Genomic DNA, 17,777 nt, shown 5'->3' with positions numbered 1-17,777 from the left:
TGCTGTTGTGGCCCAGCAGGAGCCGTTGGAGCTGCCACCAGACTCCGACAGCGAGGGGCCCTATGAGTCGGATCTGGAGGATGTGGAGGACCCTGGACAGGGTTCCGACTCTGAGCAGGGCGCAGAGAGGCTGGTTGGCCACCAGGAGGCGCCTGAGCCTTGGAGCAGTGGGGAGGAGACAAGGGAGTGTGAGCCTGACGTCATGCATTGGAGCAGTGGGGAGGAGACAAGGGAGTTGGTCCTGGATGCCCGGCAACGGAGGGCTAACAGGCGTAAAGAACAGTTACGCAGTTACAGGAGATAATTGAACTCAGCTGGTGGTAATTAGGCTCCTCTCAAGACTATAAAAGGAATGACTTTCCACACACTCCTTGCAGGAATCAACGTATTTACTAGAGCTGGAGAACTCTCGTGGCTAGCTTGGCAGGCTGGATTGCTGCCAAGGTCTGGTCTGTGTGTTAATAAACCTTGAAGTATCTTTGTCTCGGTGTGCTTTGCTGTAGGAAGAGGGGGGTGAGAACAGTCTGCCTATTGCCCCCAACAATCTGGGTCCTCATTTTACCCACCTCGGAAGGATGGAAGTCTGAGTCAACCTTGAGCCTGGAGAGATTTGAACTGTCAAATTGCAGGCAGCCAGCAGGCAGCAGAAGTAGTCTGCAGTGCTGCACTGTAACCACTGCACCGCCATGGCTCAAATTGTGGGAAAGGAAAGGGAAGGGGAGAGGGAAAGGAAGGATGGATGGATGGATGGATGGAGGGAAGGAGGAAGGAAGGAAGGAAGGAAGGAAGGAAGGGTTTTTAAACTTACCATGATGTAATCAGACCACTTTTCCCTTGCAGTTCTCAAAGCAGCCTGCCTTAGCTTCATCACATGAGTGAATCTGGAATTTGGCCAGTGCTTCGGTCCAATTTCTTCTGGATAAAACCTAACAAATGAAGAAAGTAAAAGAAATCTGTGTTTCCTGCCAGACTGAGTATGATTTTTTTTTCTTAGTTCAGTATTTTAATTATAAATAAATAAATCAGGTGGAACAAATATAGCCAGCCACCTCAAATGCTCCCAAAAGGTTTAGAGGAGAAAATGTGAATGATGCTTCTGAGCAAACACTTCCAAATTTATTCCTGGAGCGTGTACTTACTGGAACATGGAGCTTCACCGCACTGCTTGTCCTATATGAGTGCTTGTGAATGACAGAGAACTGTACATAAATGTTTTTTTTTTAATTCCATAGGCCTAGCTTTCTAGATCGGTACAGCATAAATGTAAGCCTGCGTGCAGAATTCCATCCGGGGGGTTTACAGCAAAAACAGCTTGATAAAGGATTAGGAAACGTCATAGACGAAAGATTGTTATCGAACTGCTTATGAAGAGAGAAAACTCCGTATAGAAATGCCCCCAGGTGTGCAATAAATGCTGGGATAATCATTGTTTGCACAGCCCATGTTGTGCATTCCCAGAAACCACTGGCTGACCAAGAAGCAGAATGTGGGCTACTTCTATTCTAGTCTGATCCAGCAGGGTCAAAGCAACATTTTTAGGATTCACCGGCAAATGCGCGATAGACATATGCGCGCCGACAAAACCGCGACGGACAAATGAGCGCCGTCAAAATAGCTAATTGATTTTCGACACGAGCGCGACGACAAATGCGCTACGACAAATGCGCGCCATCAACAAACTATAGAACAAACTATAACCCTAACCGTAATTTTTTTGATTTTTTTTAAAATTATTTATTTATTTATTTTCAAAGCTAACAAACAACTCCTCCTTCTTTACATATTGTAGAAAGTGTATCAGCTGGTTACAAAAGGCATCTTTTGTGCATCTCTTCCACCGTCATCAAATCTAACTCATATTAATTCAAATATCTTAACTCAAATATTTACTATATTACCATCATCATACCTCCACTTTTATTTGACTACAGTTATTTAAATATCCTTCATCCTAAAATATACCAAGATTTAATTCATAACCACATGCTGGCCTTTCATTTACTTATTTGCAAAATCCTCCATTAATATTAAATCCTCATATCCTGTTTTAGCTAAACGTCCATAATATTTAATACCAAAATTTTCTAGTCCTCCATGTATATAATTTATTATCATTATCCTTTCTTTAATTAACTATATCCTATATCATAACATTTCCCCCCTATTAGTTAAAACTTAACTGTATCTTAATTTTTTCAATTTTATTGTGCTTGTCATCGCCCTTTTGTCGCCGCGATTTTATCGTCGCGAATTTGTCGGTTGAGATTTTGACGTCGCGTTTTAATCGGCGCTATTTTGTCGGCGCGCATATGTCTATCGCGCAATTGTTGGGTCACGCATTTTTAGGTCTCTTTTCAGCTGACACGAGCTTTGCTGGTTTTTTTCTTTACCAGGGCATCCGTTAACACCAAAAAGCTAACCACGCTACTGAGCTGTAGTGGCGTAGTGGTTAGAATGCAGTATTGCAGGCTAACTCTGCCCCACAGCCACCAGTTCAATCCTGACTGCCTCAAGGTTGGCTTGCCCTTCCATCCTTATGACATCGATAAAATGAGGACCCAAATTATTGTGGGCAATATGCCGACATTATAAACTGTTCAGAGAGTCCTGCTTTGATCTGCAACCCCTACCTCTGAAAATAATTCGGCTTCCTGCCTGTAAAAGAGGCCTGTGCAACAGTTTTCTTTTTACAATTCAGGCTCCATCTTTCAGCCATCAGAAATAATAAAGCAGGAGAACTTTTTAAAGATATTCTTAAGCTACAATTCTCTCTGCATTTATCTAGGAGTTTGTGGCACTGAGTCAGTGGTGGGTTTCAAAAATTGTTCGAACCTACTCTGTGGGTGTGGCCTCCTTTGTGGGAGTGGCTTGCCGCCCATGTGACTGGATGGGAGTGGCTTGCCGCCCATGTGGCCGGATATGAAGATGCCGACGACACTTGTCAGAACCACCTTAAATTACCTCTCACACAGCACTGGCATACATAAGAATAGGATGTAAACTTGTTTTTTAAAAGGCATCTTTGGTTTGCGTTAAAACAACTTCAACACACGCAATGTTCTGATTGCGCCACAAATGCAGTTGTCATCCTTACCTTCCACAGAGGCCCTGAGTTTCATAAATAGGACCATGATAGTGTAGAATAATCATATCCAACGACCAGCGGTGGGTTACAAAAAATTTCGGAACCTCTTCTGTAGGTGTGGCCTGCTTTCCGGGTCCACTGGTGGAACCTCTTCTAACCGGTTCAGTAGATTTGACGAACCGGTTCTAGCGAATAGGTGCGAACTGGTAGGAACCCACCTCTGCACTGAGTGAAATGAGCTTGCGAGCAGAGCAGAGAACAGAACATAATTCTTTATTGGCCAAATGTGGTTGGACACAGAAGGAATTTGTCTTTGGTGCATAAGCTCTCGGTATGACTAGCTATTGTACAGCTCGTTGTCTTATATCAGGGCTTCCCAACCCCCAGTCCATGGACTGAGACCAGTCCATGGCATGCCACAAACTGGGCTGTGTAAACAATAGCAGTTAGACTTATATACCGCTTCATAGGGCTTTCAGCCCTCGCTAAGTGGTTTACAGAGTCAGCATATCGCCCCCAACAACAATCCGGGTTCTCATTTTACCCACCTCGGAAGGATGGAAGGCTGAGTCAACCTTGAGCCGGTGAGATTTGAACAGCCAAACTGCAGAACTGCAGTCAGCTGAAGTAGCCTGCAGTGCTGCATTTAACCACTGCGCCACCTCGGCTCTATAACAAGTGAAGGCCCATCTGTAGGATGCAGGCAGCGTACAAAACCACATCCCCTCCGTTCTATGTAAAAACGTCTCTCCAAAGTCTTTTGGTGCCCAAAAGGTTGGGGGCCACTGCCTTATATTATTCCATAACCTGCAAATTCCAACAGTGGTTAACAAAACGGATTCTACACACCCAGCGAAAGTTTATTTGGTCTAGGTGGTCCTGTTTGTTTCCTACCACTTTCCAGGAGAGACAGAAAATTACTGTGAGGCAAACCTCAAAAACAAAATCACGCACCCTTTCAATGTCCTGCTTAGGCATTTTGAACAGGAGGTGTGTTTCTGTGGTCATGCCAAGATTTGGCATTAGGAAGCCTAGCAAGGCACATTTTCCTGGCAGATTTCTGCTCTAGATTGAAAGAAGTTAAGAATATAACGTGAGTCATGCACAAGATCAAAGCAGAGGCCTTTCCGATTGAAATTTGGTTTCCCCGAATGTCATCTGGGATTTCCGAAGCAAAGATTTGTGGCTCCCAATGCGGGTGGCAAGATATAATCAGCTGATTAATGGCTATTGGTAGCCTTACCGTCCATGGCAATAGCTTTATCCTTCGGTTAAATAATTATTAGGATAAAGTTGTGTGTGGATTTTGTTTAAAAATTCAGTAGAAATTCAGGATGTAATGACACAACAGAGAATTGCAGCAGATACAAGGAGTATTGTAGATTCACAATGCGAGCCTCATTCCTTTCTCTATACCTGTTGTAAAGTTACACTGTTTGTACCAAATGGTACAAACCAGGGGTGGGTTTCTCGCCCCGTTCCAACCGAACCGGTTGGAACGGGGCCGGCGGCGTCCTCGTGCACGCGCGCGGTGCACGCATGCGTACTAGCGTCTGCGTGATGCTCCAGCTGCTCCTGGAGGATCGCGCAGGCGCTGTATGCGTCCTGCGCATGCGTGGAAGCGCAGAACTCGTCAAAACCGGGTAAGGACTGCGGGCGGGCGGGCGTGCCCTTTGCCATTCCTGGAAATTACTTACTTCCGGGTTCGCCGACCAATCGGTTCGCAGGGACCGCCGCGAACCGGTTGAAAACCACCCCTGGTACAAACTCTTGAGACCTCTCTGCTTTTGCCATTTTGAGGAAAGCTACAACATGTCATGTTTTTCAGCTGACACATACTTTGCTGATGCTTTCTACACCGGGGCATCTATTAATACCAAAAAGCTAACCTCACTACTGTGCTCTGCCGCATATAATGCCAGTGGAGCTGTGGTGGCATAGTGGTTAAAATGCAGTATTGCAGGCTAACTCTGCTCACAGCCAGGAGTTCGATCCTGACTGCCTCAAGGTTGCCTTGCCCTTCCGTCCTTCTGATATTGTTAAAATGAGGACCCAGATTATATGCTGACACTATAAATCGTTCAGAGACTGCTGTAAAGCATTATGGAGCAGTATATAAGTCAAAGTACTACTAGCAATAGCAGTTAGACTTATCTACCGCTTCATAGGGCTTTCAGCCCTCTCTAAGCGGTTTACAGAGTCAGCATATCGCCCCCACAATCTGGGTCCTCATTTTACCCACCTCGGAAGGATGGAAGGCTGAGTCAACCTTGAGCCGGTGAGATTTGAACCGCTGAACTGCAGATAGCAGTCAGCTGAAGTGGCCTGCAGTACTGCACCCTAACCACTGCGCCACCTCAGCTCTACTCCTATTGCTATTGATGTAGTAACAGGAATCCATAATCCAGGAACACCTTACTCTATATAAATAACTCTCCAATGTCACGTGCTGAATTAGACCAAGTTTCTTACAACTCCAGGGCCAATGGAGAGGTATAGTTTAGAGGGCTATATACAATTCTTTCCTCCTTCCTGCCCCAGCAGGACGAACAAGAACCTCAAAGTTGAGCTACAGCTGAATCAAAGCTTCAAAAGCCATCTTTTCCTCCAAATAGCCAATCAAACTTATCCATGGAGTTGTCCAGAACTCCCCCATTGCTGTAGCCAGATTTGGAAAAGACCATTGGCACATCTGATTGGATTTCTTTTTTAAAAAATTATTATTATTTTTTCGCTTCTACAACACCACATTACATCAACATTGTTATGTCATCATACCTGTGCATGTATATAATATTTCGCTTCTATATTTACACACCTTTATACACAGTTCTATATATATTTATATATATAGTTTTTTGCCTTAATTAATTTTATTCTTGCTTTGCAGCCATTTGTACCAATTGTTCTAAATTTCATAATATTCCGACTCTTCTTTATCTTTTAATTTCAGTGTTAATTTGTCCATCTCTGCACAATCCAAAGTTTTTTTTATCACTAATTCGTCCGAGGGTGTATTAGTTTGTCTCCAGCATTGGGCAAATTCTATTCTAGCTGTCGTTAGCAGATGTGTTAATATGTACTTAATTTTCTTTGTATATTTCCCTTTGATTATTCCCAGTAGAAAGATTTCGGGTTTGTATTTTATCTGTTCTCCTGTAATTTCTTGCACCCATTTCCAAATTTTTGTCCAATATTTTTGTGTTTCCGGGCAGATCCACCATACGTGATAATAAGTCCCTTCTACTTTTTTACACTTCTGATTGGATTTCATGGAGGTAACATGACATCACACACCGTTCCTGGAGGCAACTCTGTGTCAAATGAAATAGCTAATGGGGAAGAGAGCAGGCAAAGAGATGCCTGGAGCCGAGGTGGCGCATTGGTTAGAGTGCAGTACTGCAGGCCACTTCAGCTGACTGCTAACTGCAGTTCGGCGGTTCAAATCTCACCGGCTCAAGGTTGACTCAGCCTTCCATCCTTCCGAGGTGGGTAAAATGAGGACCCGAATTGTTGGGGGCGATATGCTGACTCTGTAAACCGCTTAGAGAGAGCTGAAAGCCCTATGAAGCGGTATATAAGTCGAACTGCTATTGCTATTGCTATGATTATGGAATCCCCTATTTTTCCATGCACAAGGAAAATGTCTACTTGGCAATCCAATAAAACCTCTGTTATGTGTTATCCGTTAAGCAAGCATCAGGGGGATTCTAAGAAGAGGAAAACCCACCTATTTTCAAAATAAGGAAGGTCAGCCAAGAATTTTAACCCCAACCTGCATTCCCAAGCTTAATGGGCTGGCACTTGCTCCACCAAGTCATTTAGAAATTGCATTTCTTCCGTGCAATACTTACTGAGGCTCATCCATTGGCCTCCATTCAACATAGTGGTAGAGTTTTTGTACGTGCTTCAGCCATTCTCTCAGCATGGCGGTTGTGTTGTCAATGTTATGATCAGTGGCCACCCTAAAGAAAAAAAAATAGGTATAGAAAACAATTACTTGCATTTATGTCCCTTTTTTTCCGATAGAATTTTTTTTTTATTTCCCATTTTCATAGCATATAATCACATGTATACTATTACATAGTCAATATCATGTTGTATTATTAAGTAATCAATTCATCTTACTATCAACTACCAAAGGGGGGGAAAAAACAGTTATTGGCTCTTCTGCTCTCCATACACCATATTTATACCTTATAGGACACTTTCTTCCCTCTCTCTCCTCCCCCTTTCTACATCCTGTCTTCCCTCCATCATTTTCTCCTCTACTTCCCCTTCCTTTCTCCTTCTCCTCTCTCCCCTTACCACTCCTCCTTGTACACCTCATCTTCCCTCCTCACCCTCTCTCCTGTCCCTCTCTTCCTATCTTTCTTCTCTCCTCTGCTTTCCATTCTTCTACATCCTGTCTTCCCTCCATCATTTTCTACTCTACTTCCCCTTCCTTTCTCCTTCTCCTCTCTCCCCTTACCACTCCTCCTTATACACCTCATCTTCCCCCATCACCCTCTCTCCTGTCCCTCTCTTCCTATCTTTCTTCTCTCCTCTCCTTCCCACTCTTCTACATCCTTTCTTCCCTCCATCATTTTCTACTCTACTTCCCCTTCCTTTCTCCTTCTCCTCTCTCCCCTTACCACTCCTCCTTATACACCTCATCTTCCCCCCTCACCCTCTCTCCTGTCCCTCTCTTCCTATCTTTCTTCTCTCCTCTGCTTCCCACTCTTCTACATCCTGTCTTCCCTCCATCATTTTCTACTCTACTTCCCCTGCCCTTCTCCTCCTCCTCTCTCCCCTTACCACTCCTCCTTGTACACCTCATCTTCCCCCCCTCACCCTCTCTCCTGTCCCTCTCTTCCTCTCTTTCTTCTCTCCTCTGCTTCCCACTCTTCCTCTCATTCGCTTGGTGTATTTCAGCTTCTGAGCAAACTCCCTTTTGTGTTGATGGTATTTATAATTCCATTTCAATATACATAAAAAAGAAAAAATAGCAGTATACATGTACAATCATAATACCTTAAAGTCCAACACCCCTCCATTTATGTCCCTTTTATCACCTCTTTGAAAAAGCAACTGCAGGCCGCTAGAAGCTACGCTATTAAGACTTTCCTAAAAAAAGAAGATATATACTAGAGAGCAGCTTCTCCAGGGCACTATCCTCTACAGCAGCATTTCAAAAAGGATATTGACAAGAATCAGAGAATCCTAGGGTTGGGAAAAGCCATTCACGTCTACCTCCCTGCTCAACACAATAATCCAAATTAAAACATTCCAGACAGTTGACTGTCTAGCTTCTGCCTGAAAAATAATCAAATCAAGGGGAGCCATTCCGGGTCATTAGTTCCAGTGTTTGAACTGTTCATAGTTCACTGAGTAAGATTTAGTTCTGAACAACTGCTTTCTAATAAAGGTCGGGATAATTCATCAGTTGGAACGAAGTAATTACGGTAGGTTTTCTCTGAACACAATACTGTTAACATTTTTAACAGACACATGGTCATATTCATATATTTATGCTTGTGAATACTAGGTGGATTAAACTAATGACCCGAAGGCAGGGCAGAGAGAGGTGCAGAGAGTAAAATTCTGGTAAGGGCTGCTCATAAGCCCAGGATTTCCATAGCTGACAAATAAGGGTGACATCGATCGAGGCTTGCAGCTACTTTGGAGCAATAACATTCTCTTAGAACAGTGGTTAACAGAGTTGGAAGGGACCTTGCAGGTCATCTAGTCCAACCCCCTGCCCAAGCAGGAGACCTTACATCTGCCTCCACCTAGGATTGAACTGACAACCTCATGATTGTGAAGCAAGAGGTCCACCTCTAGGCCACAGCACACTCGGGACCAGAGGTGGGTTCCTACCAGTTCGCACCTATTCAGTAGAACCGGTTCATCAAATCTACTGAACCGGTTAGAAGAGGTTCCACCAGTGGACCCGGAAAGCAGGCCACACCTACAGAAGAGCTTTCAAACTTTTTTGAAACCCACCACTGCCACACACACACAGACAGACAGACAGACAGACACAGAGAGAGAGAGAAAGAGAAAGAAAGGAAGAAATAAATAAAGAAAAAAGAAAAAAGAAAGAAAAAGAGTGCGAGAGAGATGAAGGGAAAAAAGAAAAAAGTGACAGAGAGACAAAAGGAAGGAAAGAGAGATAGATAGATAAATAGATAGATAGATAGATGATAGATAGATAGATAGATAGATAGATAGATAGATAGGGAGAACACATGGGTGGCAAGCCACTCCCATCAGGTCACATGGCTGGCAAGCCACTCCCACAAAGGAGGCCACACCCACAGAGTAGGTTCCAAAAACTTTTGAAACCCACCACTGGTCGGGACCCCTTTGGGGGGGGTCGAACGACCCTTTCACAGGGGTCGCCTAAGACCATTGAAAAACACATATTTTCAAAAAAAATACGGAAAACATAAAATAATCTTATGGTTGGGGGTCACCACAACATGAGGAACTGTATTAGAGGGTCGCGGCATTAGGAAGGTTGAGACCCACTGTTTTAGAAGATCAGAGAGATTACTTATGAGTAGTGTTCTGGCCCCCACTTAGCCTGTTCCCAAAACTAAAGTCGCACAAAGCTTGCCAAAAGAAAGCCTTTATCAGTCTCGGCTCACGCTGGCTGCGAGCCCAAAATAAACATAGATAAAGTCTCTTGCAAACAAGGGTTACGCAGCAGAAGGCAGAAACAAAACTCTTACAGCACCAAGTTTTCAAGAAGCAAAATCACTTATCCAAGTGTCTCACAAACTCAAACAGGAATGGAACTGAATTCTCCATGAACAAACGACGAACGTTGACTTCTGCAACCAGGGCGTGGCACCCTCCGTCCTTTTATCTCCAGAAGACCACACTAACGAGCCCCAGCTGCATTGTTATTCCTGCATCCCGACTCAACTCGCAGCAGCAAACTTCTGCTGAGTCACAACAGAGTAGTATCTTCCTATTCAATTCAAATGACAAAAGGTACATTTCTCACCAGTCCACTCTGATGAGGGCATCCAGTCCAGAAAATCGTCTGTCTTTCTATTCTGCTTGAGGACACATTCCATATTATCTTACCTACGTAGTTCTACAAGACCAGGAGTGTCAAACTCAACTTCACAGAGGACTGCATCAGGGTTATGTTTGACCTCAGAGGGCCATGGTGGGGATGGCCAGCTCAATGTTACTCATGTTGTGGAAGCCCGAGTGAAAATGGGCTCTTGAGTTCCATTTTCTCCTGCAATCCTCTACCAGAGGAAATGGAGCTCGGGAGAGCCGCCCACAGCCCTTACGAGCTCTGTTTTTGCTGGCAGAGGCACCGCAAGTCAGTCTTTTGCTATTTCAAGGGAGCCCCACAGGCCAGATTTAAGTTCCTGTAGTCCAGATCCATCATCCCCCCCCCTGAGCCTTGAGTTTGACACCCCTGGACTAGAGCAACTAAGACCAGCCCTTTTATCTTTTTAAATTTGGCAAACTCTTTAAAGTGACAAGTGGTGAGCCAGAATAGGATTGGTTCAGTTATTCCACACACACCCTAATTTTGAAACACCTTTCCCAGACGTGAAGACCATTGGTACTCAGACTTCATACTATTTTAATCAGCTTTGGTTGATCCTGTTTTATTCTATCCTATCCACATTGTAGTTTATAATATTGTAAAACGGAGGGAAGGAAGGAAGGAGGGAGGGAGGGAAGATAGGAAGGAAGGAAGGAAGGAAGGAAGGTTAAAGTCACACCTGGTGCATGTTCTGATTATGCATGAAAGTTTCTCTTGTGACAGCTAGGAATATATATTTCCCCATCAACAGAAGACTCTAATCTTCTTTATTCATTTAATAAAGGATCTTGCAATTGAATTCTGTGGCTCTAAGACAAGATCTGCTTATGGAAAGTTAAACCTTTTAAACTGGGGAGATGACAGCAATTTTAGCCATCAACAACTCAGTGTAGAAATGCAAACATTCCAATTCCAGCATATCACCTTTTCTGTTTTATTGAAATAATAATTTCCCTCCTTCTTGGTATGGGAAGATATGGATGTAGAAACTTTTACTGAAGCAAAAGGGGGGGAAACGGGGGGGGGGAACTAGATGCACATCTGTGCTTCCGTTTAACCTGCCAAGCAGAGGAGAGAACATTATGAAAGAAACACAAGACTTACACACATGTTCTCTTCATGGGGGTGGCAGAAAGTTTCTGGGTCATTTGCGATGTTATATGAAAATGCTAGAATGGATAACTTGTCCGAGAGGAGATGAATACATTCACTGCAAACATCATGAAATTTAGAGCAGAATACAAAAAAAAAGACTATTGCCAATTTGGATTTTTGCATCTTCTTTATTAAAAAGAAATAACAAATGGGATCGCGTTTTCAGTTCTCCTTCACGCTTGTTTCATATTTTGGATATTTGACTAATGGCCCATTGGTAGCCTTAAGATATTTGCCTCCTAAAGCTTCAAGTAATTAGGCATAAGATTTCAGACCTAAACTTGTGAGCGGCCTTTTTTCTAAAAGTCATGACTTTAGTCCTTGTGTTAGAAAATATACTCCTAAACAGATGAAGAACGTTTCTAGAAGCCAAACGGTTGTGAAATATTTTTATTTAAAAGCAGTGAGCATATTATCATGTATACAGATGCTTATACTCCCTTTATATCAAATCTATATACACACACATACAAATTCCTCTACATTTAAAATTAGTCTTTTTTTTTTCTTTATGGCCCACAATCCAGTTTTACTACATATTCTCGTAGCCATCATCTCGTTCCCTAGTCAGTACTCTCTGAAAAGAAATAAGGGAGGGAGGGAGGGAGGGAGGGAGGGAGGGAGGAAGGAAGGAAGGAAGGAAGGAAGGAAGGAAGGAAGGAAGGAAGGAGGGAAGGAAGGTACTGTATATACTCGAGTATAAGCCTAGTTTTTCAGCCCACTTTTTGGGCTGAAAAAAGCCGCCTCGGCTTATACTCGAGTCAGTGAAAAATTTGCCCGAAATGGAGGAGAAAAAGGGGCGGGGCCATGCCGCTGGGTGACACTCGTGAATGGCCCAGTGCCCCTGTGAGTTTCCCCTCCCTCTGTGTCAGTTTGCCACGCAGCGCGCACCGCACCATCCCCCCTCCTCACGTTCTAATGTAATGCAGGGCTGTCTTACGATTCCCCTTCCTCCCCCTCCTGCCGCTCTGCAACGATGTCCCACCTCCTCCTTGTTATGGCAAGCAGCCACATAGCGATGTCCCACCTCCTCTGGTACAGGGATCCAATGATAGGAATCACTGTGCCGTGTGTCATAGGAGGCGGGACATCGCTCCCGCGGCTGCACGGGACATCATCATCACAGCGGGACATCAGCATCATGAGGTGAGTGAAGTATTTCATTGAATACACCGCTAGTTTACTGTTTTTCTTTGAAATAAATATTCAAAAACATTATTGGTATCTATTTTTATTTTTGAAATTTACCGGTAGCTGCTGCATTTCCCACCCTAGGCTTATACTCGAGTCAATAACTTTTCCAGTTTTTGGTGGTAAAATTAGGTGCCTCGGCTTATATTCGGGTCGGCCTATACTCGAGTATATACGGTAGGTTTTTAGAACAAATCATTTATAGGTAGAGACCAGGGGTGGGTTCCTGCCAGTTCTAACCTCTTCTATAGAAGAGGTTCCACAAATCTACAGTGCCATTTAGAACCGGTTCCAGCTCCCTCCCCCTGTCCATCCGCAGATCATCAAGATGAAGAGCGAGAGGAGGAATTCTGGGAGTTGAAGTCCACAAGTCTTAAAGCTGTCAAGTTTGAACACTCCAGGGTTTTTTTTCCTAAAGAATTAGGGGTGCGAGGGTCTTGTAACTGGACAGCTTTAAGACTTGCATGCTTCAAATGCCAGAGTTTCTGAGCCAACATTTTGGTTGCTAAGCAAGAACGTTGTTAAGTGAGTTTCACCACATTTTACAAGTTGGCCACGCCCATCCAGTCACATGACTGCCAAGCCACTCCCACCTGGCCACATGGCTGGCAAGCCACTCCCACCCGGTCACATGGCCAGCAAGCCACTCCCACAAAGCAGGCCACACCTACAGAAGAGGTTCTAAAATTTTTTGAAACCCACCGCTGGTAGAGACTGACAACTTAAAGCATGATATCCAATCAGATATTTATTTCACTGAAAGGTAACTGAAAGAAGAGGAACATTCTTATTTGGCAATAAAATGGCCGACAGCAGCAATTTTGTATTTAACAAATAGAGCATTATGACATCTAGATAATATTCAGCAAATCGGTCAGAGAATTAACGAAAAAATTCCATCTTTCTTCCATGTGTACATCGCTATTTGGAACCTCTGCTTATTTGCTTTGTGAGTCTGTCAGGGAGCAGAGAACATTTTGCTTTTTTTAAAAAAAAAATCCTGCTAGGAAAACTACCATAATTTCTACCGAAAGAAACACTTTGTGCTTCCTGGTTTCCAAGATTAAGTACCACATTGTGGTTTATGCAGAACAGGCCGAGAAAACACACCCCTAATACAAACATAAATGTTTACTCACCTATTTCCCCAACGTAATATGAAATGCAATATACTCTTACTAGTTCGGATAGCAATAGCAATAGGAGTTAGACTTACATACCGCTTCATAGGGCGTTCAGCCCTCTCTAAGCGGTTTACAGAGTCAGCATATATCGCCCCAACAATCCGGGTCCGCATTTTACCCACCTCGGAAGGATGGAAGGCTGAGTCAACCTTGAGCCGGTGAGATTAGAACCGCCGAACTGCAGATAACAGTCAGCTGAAGTGGCCTGCAGTACTGCACCCTAACCACTGCGCCACCTCGGCTCTGGATACACAATATGGGATGCACAAAAAATGTGCCCCACTAATTATTGTGGGCAGAGAAACACTACGGAAAAAAATTAAATTCCAGTACACTTGCACATCATAACGATACCAAATAAAATTTTGAAGGTTTCAGTGATACAATCAAAGCAATCATTATGGCATTTGTATACAGGGTGAGCGAAAGATACTTGTTCAACATTTTGTTGCACTTTCAAAATACTATATTTTTCCTCATTGGGGAGAGGGAGAGAAAATCAAGATTCAGGATTCACCTTCTGTTCATAGCAGGAAAAGTTTCAGTTAGATATTTTTTAAAACTCAAAAAAAAAAATTACTATGTTTCCCCTAGAGCAGTGACGGCTAAATTTTTCCAGGCTGAGTGCCAAAAGTGATTGCGTGCGCAAATGTGCATGCACGTCCCCAAATCAAAAAAATGCAATGTGCATGGGCCTGGCCCCTGTCCATGTGCACCAGTGGTGGGTTCCAAAAATTGTTTGAACCTACTCTGTGGGTGTGGCCTCCTTTATGGGAGTGGCTTGCTGCCCATGTGACCAGATGGGAGTGGCTTGCCGCCGATGTGACCGGATATGAAGATGCCGACGACACTTGTCAGAACCACCTTAAATTACCTCTCACACAGCACTGGCATGCATAAGAATAGGATGTAAACTTGTTTTTGAAAAGGCATCTTTGGTTTGCGTCAAAACAACTTCAACACACGCAATGTTCTGATTGCACCACAAACGCAATAGTCATCCTTACCTTTCACAGAGGCACTGAGTTTTATAAATATGAGCATGATAGTGTAGAATAATCATATCCAAGGACCAGTGGTGGGTTTCAAAATATTTTGGAGCCTCTTCTGTAGGTGTGTCCTGCTTTCCGGGTCCACTGGTGGAACCTCTTCTAACCGGTTCGGTAGATTTGACGAACCGGTTCTACCGAATAGGTGCGAACTGGTAGGAACTCACCTCTGATGTGCACGCACACCATGTGCCCTGCTCCCTCGTCCACATGTGCACACACACACCCGCACGTAGCCCTGCAGCCATGCATGTGTGTGCAGGGGTCCCTTGCATGCACCCCGCCGTCTGCACGTATGCATGCAGGGGGGGGGCATCCCCCCACGAATGCACGACAAGAGACCTGACAACCAGTTGGCCAGCAGGAGGCACGCAGACATGCGTGGTGGAGCTGAACTGGGGCGACAGCTCATGTGCCCACACAGAGGGTGCTGCGTGACATCTGTGGCACGTGTGCCATAGGTCCACCATCACAGCAATAGAGGATCTCTTTAGATTTGCTCCAGAGAATAACACATGGGCTACTCTGGTTGTTTATATACTCTATACAATTATTTGCTGCATGTTTTAACTTGCAGTCTTAGCATTAACGTCTTAGCATTAACAATCAAAGGGTATTACGCAGCAACTATTTTTCGTTCTCCTTAGTTAATGGAAGGAGAAATGAAAAGTGCATCAGAAGCTGAAGTGGGAAAATACAGAAAGCTTGCCAATGGAATACAACTTTGTTTGACCAGCTCACACAAACCGTTAAGATTCCAGTAACTACACAGCGATTGCGCAAAAGAAGATTTATGGGGAGGCACATCTGGGCAACAGTAGTCAGATTTCTAATTCTACATGAACAAATATGTAAGACTACAGATGCCGTAAAGAAAAAAAGAATTAATAACAGGATCAAAACTCATAATCTTCACTCAGAACTGCAAACAGTTTGTTCAGCAAAGAAAAATAATGCTTCCTCAGAATTAGAAAACTGTTATTGCTAGTTCTCTAACGCAGCCACGGAAGCCCCAATCTAGTCTTCACTACTGGACAAACTTCTAGATGTGTTGCAACCACATCATCCAGAATTCCCAATCAATATAATATATATTTATTTATTTATTTATTAGACTTATATACCGCTTCATAGGGCTTTCAGCCCTCTCTAAGCGGTTTACAGAGTCAGCATATCGCCCCCACAGTCTGGGTCCTCATTTCACCCACCTCGGAAGGATGGAAGGCTGAGTCAACCTTGAGCCGGTGAGATTAGAACCGCTGAACTGCAGATAGCAGTCAGCTGAAGTGGCCTGCAGTACTGCACCCTAACCACTGCGCCACCTCGGCTCTTCCAATATCATTGGAAGTTCTGAGTTTATTAACTATGGATATTGCTTTCCTTGTTCAAGTGTGTGATCTAGCATCAGAAACAAACTTAGAGAAGACAGGGATTTCATTACTGTACCATCCCTGTTCTGACCCCCCCCTTCTCCGTCCAGGAACGAACGCCGAAACCAACGTAAATAAGAATACTTTTAATCAGTGCAGACTCTCGTTGGCTGCAAGCCCAAAATAAACAAAGAGATAAGCACTCTGGCAGCAAGTCCTACAAAACTAGGCAATGCAAACAAGCTCTCACGGCAGACCAATTCTCCAAGTTGGTTTCTCTGAATCGTAAACGTTGACTTCTGCAAAAGGGCGTGGCACAAGCAGTCTCCTTTATAATCAGGAGAGGATCTTAATAAGCATCAGCTAAACGTAATCATCTCCTACAATTACTCAGTTGTTCTTGCCGCCGAGTAGCCCTTCGATGGCGTGCATCCCGAAACAACTCACAAGTGTTTTCCGGAACACTCCCTCTGATCCAAGGCTCCACCGCCACCTGGTGGACAAGCAGTCTCTCCTCACCCTATTCAGAGTTGGCACCCTGTCCAGGGTCCTCCAACTCCTCCAGGACCGACTCATAAGACCCCTCGCTGTCGGAGTCTGGCGGCAGCTCCAACGGCTCCTCCTGGGCCACAACACATCCCTATTGCTTAAAAAAAACAGCCTCAAGGTGATAGTTGAAGTCCATCCCTTTTTGTGTGCCACATGTCAGAATTAAAAAGAATGGGTCTTCAATTGTGCAGACTCAAACTTCACAATTGAAGCCCCACCCTTTTTAATTCTGACCTGTAGCACACAAGCAGGGATAGATTTCAACCATGCAATTGCAATCACTGTTTTCTCTTTGATTGATTTATTTCTACCCCTTTCCCTGATGTCTCCAATCATAACATCTCAACTATTATCTGCATTTTCTACAAGTCACTTAAGAAGTGTAATTTGTCCAGGATTCTGCAGAAACTCAAGGGTAAAAATTGGCAGCTGATTTTAGGAATGACAAAATTTTGTTAAAATTTTTGCAGAGAAAGATAAAAACAGAAAAAAAAATAGAATAAAAAAAGAAGAGAGAATGAAAAAAAAAAGTCTAGTTTCCAATTTTTATAGCTATTTTAAATGTAGATATAAATTTACCTCTTACTCTTAAGATTCATCATAATTTTTATTTCTTCTGTAATCAATTTTTAAATCATCAAAACCATAAGTCACAGGTTCATCTTTTTGTTTCATCAAAAAAGTTTATAAAGGTTTTCAGTCAACTATAAAATTAATTAATGTCTTTTTCTCTTATCAAAGACACCAATTTGGCTCTCTCTGCAAGTTCCACTCATCTTCAAGGACCCATTTCTCCATTTTGGAGAAATCCCTGCAATTTACCTAATTTTATGAAACTCCTAAATTAGATATCATGGGGGGGGGGGGATCCTGCACTGAATCTGAAATGCAAAGATTGTACTTTAATTTACTTTCAACGCCCTTTTAATCTGCTTGTCGATGCGCCTACTTTCGGACTAGATAGGAGAAAGCTACCTTTTCTCTAAGGAGAAACTAACAGTTTACTTACAAACCTCACCGTATGTTAATGTTGACTTTCCTTTAAAGCAAGTCTTCCTTCATTTCATAGTCCTCAAGGTGACAAATTCCTTTAGACACTCTGCTCTTAATCTTACTTTCCTCTTGGGGATCTATTCT

The 17,777-nt window shown here is 43.5% G+C and overlaps 1 protein-coding gene across 1 annotated transcript in view; it reads right to left on the bottom strand.

Moving 5' to 3' along the window:
• Positions 1-17,777, bottom strand: part of COLGALT2 (collagen beta(1-O)galactosyltransferase 2) — a 65,570-nt gene that overhangs the window by 22,037 nt on the left and 25,756 nt on the right. The window contains exons 2-3 of the mRNA XM_032226115.1: positions 6,940-7,050; positions 809-926 (exon numbers count right to left, since the gene is read on the bottom strand). Of these exons, the coding sequence (XP_032082006.1) occupies positions 809-926; positions 6,940-7,050 (229 nt within the window). The remainder of the gene's footprint in view (positions 1-808; positions 927-6,939; positions 7,051-17,777) is intronic.

Source organism: Thamnophis elegans, chromosome 11 (assembly GCF_009769535.1).
Source record: "Thamnophis elegans isolate rThaEle1 chromosome 11, rThaEle1.pri, whole genome shotgun sequence".
Lineage (NCBI taxonomy): Eukaryota > Metazoa > Chordata > Lepidosauria > Squamata > Colubridae > Thamnophis > Thamnophis elegans.
This window is presented reverse-complemented; position numbering and strand designations above follow the sequence as displayed.